Source organism: Eleginops maclovinus, chromosome 6 (assembly GCF_036324505.1).
Source record: "Eleginops maclovinus isolate JMC-PN-2008 ecotype Puerto Natales chromosome 6, JC_Emac_rtc_rv5, whole genome shotgun sequence".
Lineage (NCBI taxonomy): Eukaryota > Metazoa > Chordata > Actinopteri > Perciformes > Eleginopidae > Eleginops > Eleginops maclovinus.
Genome location: NC_086354.1, coordinates 10,407,558 through 10,416,120, shown reverse-complemented (window position 1 = coordinate 10,416,120; position 8,563 = coordinate 10,407,558). Strand labels below are relative to the sequence as shown.

General features: G+C 39.2%; 1 protein-coding gene across 1 annotated transcript in view; it reads left to right on the top strand.

The window, feature by feature from the left end:
- The first annotated feature begins 3,377 nt into the window (after positions 1–3,377).
- The window catches only part of LOC134866217 (myosin-7), a 12,774-nt gene continuing 7,588 nt past the window's right edge, over positions 3,378–8,563 (top strand). Inside the window, exons 1-17 of the mRNA XM_063886251.1 lie at positions 3,378–3,943; positions 4,071–4,283; positions 4,483–4,626; positions 4,762–4,918; positions 5,017–5,044; positions 5,516–5,621; positions 5,723–5,815; positions 5,892–5,955; positions 6,037–6,135; positions 6,234–6,337; positions 6,637–6,775; positions 6,889–7,007; positions 7,095–7,244; positions 7,382–7,552; positions 7,635–7,944; positions 8,088–8,155; positions 8,307–8,512. Coding sequence (XP_063742321.1) covers positions 4,083–4,283; positions 4,483–4,626; positions 4,762–4,918; positions 5,017–5,044; positions 5,516–5,621; positions 5,723–5,815; positions 5,892–5,955; positions 6,037–6,135; positions 6,234–6,337; positions 6,637–6,775; positions 6,889–7,007; positions 7,095–7,244; positions 7,382–7,552; positions 7,635–7,944; positions 8,088–8,155; positions 8,307–8,512 — 2,159 coding nt within the window. The 5' untranslated portion in view covers positions 3,378–3,943; positions 4,071–4,082. The remainder of the gene's footprint in view (positions 3,944–4,070; positions 4,284–4,482; positions 4,627–4,761; positions 4,919–5,016; positions 5,045–5,515; positions 5,622–5,722; positions 5,816–5,891; positions 5,956–6,036; positions 6,136–6,233; positions 6,338–6,636; positions 6,776–6,888; positions 7,008–7,094; positions 7,245–7,381; positions 7,553–7,634; positions 7,945–8,087; positions 8,156–8,306; positions 8,513–8,563) is intronic.

The window sequence follows — 8,563 nt, the reverse complement described above, 5'->3', positions numbered from 1 at the left end:
AAAGATACTGAAAGGCATCAGGAAAAGAATCAGGAATCAGGAAGAGCAGAATTCGCCCTAAGCAGGACAACTCTTGGGACCAAAAGTGTGGTGGCAGATGTCCTAAAACCAGGGACGTTGAGTTGTGGTGATTGCTAAAAGAGAGAGAGATAAAACAAATCCTTCTCTTAAAATAGAGTTAAAGAAAGCCCAGGAGCCTGGGCCTCAAGGTCCACAATAAACCAATGCTCATACTCAGACCTTCCATAATACTATGAATAATTACTTGCAGCTGCTCAGCAAATACCTATCCAACCCTGCCCATTCATCCAAAGGGCTAGAGGGGATTTCAAACAACCTACGATAAAATTATAAAGATCAAGTGATGAAATAAAACTAAACAGAAAAGAGAAAATTACAACAGACTATAATGAATTTTCCCCCTGTACTAAGAGGTTACCTGTCTGTTTAGAGCTTTGCCTCGGTGCTGCTGCAGGTCTCCTTCATTGCTGCTGAGGTTGGAGGCTAAATAATGATTTGGGCAGGAGGAGGGAGGAGAGGCAGGCCCCAGACACCCGTTGTGTGAAAATCAAGGAGTCCTGTCTCTTCTCTTATTACATGTCATGTCCTCAACTCCCTGAGTGAACAAGCAGGTATCCAGCAGCTCATGAAGTGTATTCACACGTATGCTTTAAGAGGTTTCGCCGTATGCAGCACAGTGTGTTGAGGATTATCGGCATGATTAACAGGACATCTGAGACCATGCTCACATGAACCAGTGGACTGGCCAAAGATGGAAAAAGTGTATTGCCTCTATAATTAGACCATCTCTTCGCATGCTTAATGATGTTAATAGTCCTATCTCAGATGTGGAAGGCATGTAACACTGACCATTTCTAACCCGAAAGTGAGTTTATAGCCAGTTCATAAAATATTTTACACACAGGTCTGACCCAGGTCCCTCCAGGGGAAATCCCTCTGTTTTACAGAGATTAGTTTGCTTCTCCAGCAGAAGCATCAGAGGTTGTTCAGAAAAGCAAAAATTGGTCATTAACAGAAAGTTTGAACAACAGAAAATGTAAGGAGTGTTATGTGATCTTGAGTTCATATCTTATGCAAACATAAATAGTAACTAAGTGCTACTTTAATTGGGATCCAAAACCAAATCAAAACAATATAGTGACTAAAACAATAATGATAGTTACACACTTTATTTATACACGACTTTTCACTAGTGCCTTACAGTTAAAAAGAGATACAATAACTAATAAACAATAAAATTGAAATTAAGTCACAAAGAAAATTTGAAGAAGATTTCTGGTTAAATTATGTTTTAAAAAATACTTTGCTTCCGGACAACAGAAGGAAGAGACATGTGGCTTGATGCACTCTTTATGTCTTTCCCTTTGTATTTAATGAAAAAATGTGGTGACAACCTTTAATTGGTTGTGACATAAACAAAGCATTTGAATCATATTCCCTTTAATTAATAGAAGTTTGACCTCTGCGGTCAGTGTTATCTTCACTTGGTCTTTAGCAGGGCCATGGAATCTCTCACTTCCAATTGGCACCCTGACGCCAGCTGTCAGAAACAGCTATCGAATGGAAATAATCTCAGCACTTGTCACCAGTTGTTGACCCTCCTTTTATCTCTTAACCTCTGAAGGGACTGTGATTACTGGTGCTGGTGACGGGCTGTGCAATGTAACTGCTATACATAACAACAATAATTACATTGAATGTTTGTTTTAGAAGTTTTTAAATTATTAAAAGGTATTTTTTCTTCTGGATTAGTGGAAAAGTGTACATTAAGATACGTTAAGAGTCAGTAGAATGTTGAACCACAGCTAATGGTGGGCCGTTTGAAGGTTTATATCTACTTTTGGAGAAGCACGTTTTTAGTAGATAATAGTATAACGTCTTAAAGTTAAATAATAATAATAATAATATATTTAATTTGTAATGCACTCTTCATTCCAAGGGAATCTCAGAGTGCCAGAAGTTAGTTTGCTGCTGTTAAACTGAATCCTAAAGTCGGACTCTTTATAGGAATGGCATTTAAAAGGAACATTCAAAGTTATGGGCTGTGGGATAAAGCTGTCACCCCCATTACATTTGTGTGACAAACCCCAGCGTGGGGCTATCATCTGCTACAACTCAAAGCTGTTTTCCTCGATCAGTGACCTGCGCTACACAGGAATTTCACGCAGCTATCTTTGTCCTTAAAGACACAATGCCATGTCAACGGGTCTGTCACTGAGGGACCAGCTTTGGTTAGCTGCTGTCTGATAATGAGAAAAGGCTTCCACGGTGTCCTTGGTGTCTCATCGGGGCATGTAATGCTGACATAGCTCTCTATTGTGTGTCATCATTTCTGCCTTTCAGTAATTCTCAAGAATGTCACCTGTGGCAGAGCCTTATCTGCGTCGGCCAGCACTTGCCGCCTGAATAATCCCGCAGACTCATGTTCTTTATTTAGACCCACCCATTCGGTATCTGATTTATCTACTGCAGAATCCATTCTATGATAAATAAACACGATATGCTACCAATGCCTCCCTGCGACTCCACTTAAGCCTGCTGGGTAATGGAGACCCATACTTGACATACTTCTCTAGAATATCTCCTCAGAGATTTTCTGTGTCTTCCTTTGTGTTTACACAACAAAACCAGCAGACTACATTGAAGGAATACTCTGAATTACAGCATATAAAGCAAAGAATATGCTTGAATAAAGTCTAATTCATTATTTCTCAATTTCTAAATAATTAAACATTTAAGAGTTTATCTTTTCCAATGAAAACCTTTATAGAATACAAATGTAAGGATTTCCATATTCTTATCACAAATATGGAAAACAAAATAGACATATAACATGTACCTTAAACTATTTGAATTCACTAATTTCACCGTTTTTAAGGATTTCTTTGTTGTTCTCCTTAACCTGCTTGATTTTAATATAAACCATGTATGATTTATAACAATGTATTAATATGTCCATTTTAGACACAGTGAATGAGGGTGGTGTGCATCTCGTTCAAGTTTGATCAAATTGAAGACATGGCGATGACAAATAATATATACCTAATTAAACTCAAACATTTTCAAGTTTTTCATCATTTATTTATTGTTGTCCTTAACCTGCTTTGATTTGAATTTGATCAATATTTTTCTGTGTTTGCTAGCATTTGTGTAAACTGTAATATCGTTATCTGATAGTCGTTTGTCCACATTGTTAATTTCTTATACAGAAAAAGGCAGTGCCAATAAATACTGAAAGTAAAACTCAAATGTACATTATTGGACATCCTTAAGATGAACACCTCACCATGTATATGAAATTGTATTATATCTCAATCTATATAAATCTATTAAATCATATTTACACAAATGTTACATTTTCAGTCATGCTGGTCTGAGGGGGGGGATGCTTCTGCTCAGTACAACATGTAATGTGCCTTTAACAGAAGCACATTTAAGAGATGACGGGAAAATAATTCCTCCCTGTGTCTATTTAAAGATTGAGTTGGTGTCCCTGGCTGCTTGAGGGTACCTATGATTAATCACTTGAGTGCATGGAGCTCCTAATATGGCTTTGTCAGCAGACCCCATCACTGATAAGACTCGGACCTGCTGATTTCTATATTGCACATGGGAACTCATTAACCCCCTCCCTCTAAGAACCCCCAAACCCACGCAGACACAATAACATTCCTGCACCCTCAACGCTCCTCCATATTTGGAAGAGAGGCTTTGTTTATAAAGAGCCCATGGTACAACGCCCAATAGGTCACCATTCTATCTCAAGGTAAGGTGTAGAGACAAGCGTTCTGAAAGCACTCACTACACATTGACTCTAAAGCACTACCTGTGTTAGTGTGGACTGCAGACTTGTCTCACCAGTTTCCACTGTTCATTTCCTCAGGACTATTCCACCTCAGTCTCATCGATAGGGCTTGTTAAGGTAAGAGCATCTGAAAGATTCAAATGTGTTTGATTTGAATTTAATGATGGTACAACACCAATGTATGAGTAATTAACAAATTCAAATCGGACTCTTTATAAGCATATGATTTTTTTTTTTTATATAGACAAGGTGAACAATGGGTGACGCTGCCATGGCAGAGTTTGGGCCAGCCGCGCCGTTCCTGAGGAAGTCAGATCGAGAGCGCCTGGAGGCCCAGACCCGTGCCTTCGACATGAAGAAGGAGTGCTTTGTTACTGATCCTGATGAGGAATATGTGAAGGCTTCCGTCATAAGCCGTGATGGGGACAAAGTCACTGCTGAGACTGCAAAAGGGAAGGTCAGTGAACTGGCAGGCACTGGTTTCCTAACTAAAACAAGTATTTATAAGGATATTTTTCCTTTAGTCACACATGGCAGAGAAGCAGTGGAAATCAGACTCTCTGATGCACAGTGACTTGATTTCTTCCCTTCCTGTATACACAAAAGCTCTAGAATGATTTATAACAATGTATTAATATTGACAATCTCCATTTCAGACTGTCACTGTGAAGGAGTGCGATGTACACCCTCAGAACCCGCCAAAGTTTGATAAAATTGAAGACATGGCGATGTTCACCTTCCTCCACGAGCCTGCTGTGCTGTTTAACCTCAAAGAGCGTTATGCAGCATGGATGATCTATGTGAGTTATAAGGTTTAAAACCCATTAGGAGGCAAAGCTTGTACCCATCAAATATTCCTACACACTTCTTTAATACATAGAAGGTGAATATGACTGTCTCTTACACACAGTTTGTTTCTTCTTTTTCCATTCTAGACCTACTCTGGACTCTTCTGTGTGACGGTCAACCCCTACAAGGCGCTGCCAGTCTACAACCAAGAGGTGGTTGTTGCCTATAGAGGAAAGAAGAGGAGTGAAGCTCCTCCTCATATCTTCTCCATCTCTGACAATGCCTACCAGTACATGCTAACTGGTAATTCACTTTCAGTTATCATATATTAATAAAAGCGAAGCATAAAAACGCTTAGTAATCCTAATATTCTTTAAGTGATCCTTTCTTCTCTTTTCCAGACAGGGAAAATCAGTCAATTCTCATCACGTAAGTTATCTTTTAATTTCTTTGTTATGCTGCAATTGAGAATTATAGCAGGAGGCATTCATCAGCCTTCCAAGAAATGTTGGTTTTGTGAGTCTATTACCAAGTGTCCACCATGTGTTAAGTGGTAAAGAACATTGTGCATGTTAATGCAGTCTGGAAGAATAACTGAATATAAAATAAATGAAGACTGAATAATGGATTTAATGGCAAGAAAATTAATAACTTAATAACACTAAGTATTAATTGTGTGTAAATGTGTTATTCAGTCAGAAGGAAACATTAATGCTGTCATTACTTCAATCAATTGCCACTGTTTTGTTAGCAGCAGTGTGCTAACAGAAAACACTGATAAATGTTGAAAAGGATTTACTGATTGCAACTAATGTTTATTCATAGATTTAAAAAAACTGACTGGATTCAGTGTGTTTCCCATTTGTCCATTTCTAAAAACTTGATAATTTGTGACTTCAGTGGAGAATCTGGTGCTGGGAAAACTGTCAACACCAAGAGAGTCATCCAGTACTTTGCCAGCATTGCAGCTGCAGGCGGGAAGAAGGATGCAGGCACTGACAAAAAGGTGACAATGCTAAGCTATCACAACATAAGATTGTTTAGTTGCATATTTTTTGTGTGTTGTTAATCTATCCTAATACAATTTGCACACCTGTATTCTTCTAGGGTACTCTGGAGGATCAAATCATCCAGGCTAACCCAGCTTTAGAGGCCTTTGGTAACGCAAAGACCATCAGGAATGACAACTCCTCCAGATTTGTAAGTTTCTGTCTGTAATTCAACACATCTTTGTGTCTATAACATTGTAACATTTTGATTTTGTGATACACTTTAGGGTAAATTCATCAGAATTCACTTTGCAGCCAGTGGAAAGCTGGCCTCAGCTGACATTGAGACATGTAAGCAGTGTTTTCTCTAGACTTTCATCATGTCCGTTTCTATGTTCCCAACAATCTCCTAACCACTTCATACTACTGCAGATCTGCTGGAAAAGTCCCGGGTCACCTATCAGCTCAAGGCTGAGAGGGATTACCACATCTTCTATCAGATTCTGTCTCAGAAAAAGCCGGAGCTGCTTGGTAAATAAAAACAAATCTTAGGACCAGTACCAACGAGAAGTTCCAACGTTGTTATATCCCTAACATACAAAAACGAACATCTCTGTTTTGCTTTTTAGAGATGTTGCTCATCACCAACAACCCCTATGACTACGGTTTCATCTCCCAGGGAGAGACGACAGTAGCCTCTATCAATGATGCTGACGAACTGATGGCAACTGATGTAAGTAGAGATTCATCTAAATGTATTTATGGAACAGTCAATAGCATGACAAAGAACAGTTCCATTGTATACATTTTGCTATTCACAAGCTCAAAGAGTGTACTGAAATATTAACTTTCATTATTGGTATTGGCATCATTACAAGCGTTATTGAAACTGGACTAAATGTCTGAAGCTATTTTCTGTTAATATTACTAAACCATTGTGCTACATTTACTCTTCGGTCACACTTCTAAATACTCCGGTACAATTCAAAAGGTAAATTATATATAAAAAGTGATACCCATCTTCCCATTCAGGAAGCCTTTGATGTGCTGGGATTCAATCAAGAAGAGAAGAACGGCATTTACAAGCTGACTGGTGCCATCATGCATCATGGAAATATGAAATTTAAGAACAAGCAGCGAGAAGAACAGGCAGAGGCTGATGGCACTGAAGGTGAGAGAATCTTTCTGCAGCCAAGAAACGGGATATGACACATGTCAGCATTTGATGTGTTTATAGGTGATTAGGCGACGCTTATTGAGGGATCCATCATTGTATTTTTTCAGATGCTGACAAAGTTTCATATCTGATGGGCCTGAACTCTGCCGACCTCATCAAAGGTCTCTGTCACCCGAGAGTCAAAGTCGGAAATGAGTGGGTCACCAAGGGACAAAGTTGCCAGCAGGTAAAAAAGACAGTTAAGAGTAAAACTATCAATGTGTGGACAATAAGGACAATTAACTATAACTTTTCATTGTTGGATTTTCTTTAGGTGAACTATTCTATTGGTGCACTGTCTAAATCGGTGTATGAGAAGATGTTTTTGTGGATGGTAGTGAGGATAAATCAATCCCTGGACACCAGACAGCCTCGCCAGTACTTCATTGGAGTGCTCGACATTGCTGGATTTGAGATCTTTGATGTGAGCTTCTCCTGTTTACGTTTATATCATTTACATTGTATAGGCAACGACATATATTCAACTCCATCTTTTCATGTATTTAATGTAGGCATCAAGGGTATGTGTATGGAAAATGACTATATGTTATGGCATTACAGTTCAACACCTTTGAGCAGCTGTGCATCAACTTCACCAATGAAAAACTGCAACAGTTTTTCAACCACCACATGTTTGTGCTGGAGCAAGAAGAGTACAAGAAAGAGGGCATTGAATGGACTTTTATCGATTTTGGCATGGATTTGCAAGCCTGTATTGACCTGATTGAAAAGGTAAGAGTTTGGACCTGTACATGCTCATGAATATTATTTTTATAATGGTCGATTTAAACAATTTGCATTTTTGTCCCTTCAGCCCATGGGTATCATGTCCATCCTTGAAGAGGAGTGCATGTTCCCCAAAGCCTCTGATGCCACCTTCAAAGCTAAGCTCTATGACAACCATCTGGGGAAGTCTGGTAACTTCCAGAAGCCCAGAGTTGTCAAAGGGAGACCAGAAGCCCACTTTGCCCTGATGCACTATGCTGGAACTGTTGACTATAATATCAACAACTGGCTGGTGAAGAACAAAGATCCTCTGAATGAGACTGTTGTTGGACTCTACCAGAAGTCCAATCTTAAACTGCTATCTTTGCTCTTTGCAAATTATGCTGGATCAGACTCAGGTAGGAATAAACCAAAGAAACTGCATTTCTCTCTAATGGGAATTTAACTCTCACATTTCCCATATTGGGAACTTCAATATTGAACAATTTATGCCAGTGTCTGTGAATTCAATCTAATGAGTTGTACATTGTTTTATAAGCAGAAGGGAAGGGCGGCAAAGGTGGAAAGAAGAAGGGTTCATCCTTCCAAACCGTGTCTGCTTTGCACAGGGTTAGTCAAAACACATCTATGTATGAATGGCTACATCATGTGCAGACTGATGACTGAGACGTAGCTACTTCTATATTGATAGCTGAAAACTATTTGTCACAATAATCATCAAATTGGCTGCTAAACACAGATTTGAAATATATCTCCACAGGAGAATCTGCATAAGCTGATGACCAACTTGAGGTCTACTCACCCTCACTTTGTACGCTGCCTCATCCCCAATGAGACCAAGACTCCTGGGGCCATGGAGAACCCTCTGGTGATGCACCAGCTGCGCTGTAACGGTGTGCTGGAAGGCATCAGGATCTGCAGGAAGGGTTTTCCCAACAGGGTCCTCTATGGAGATTTCAAACAGAGGTATAATCTATTATGGTTAATGTTTGTTATATACTTTCAAAAGAAAATGTA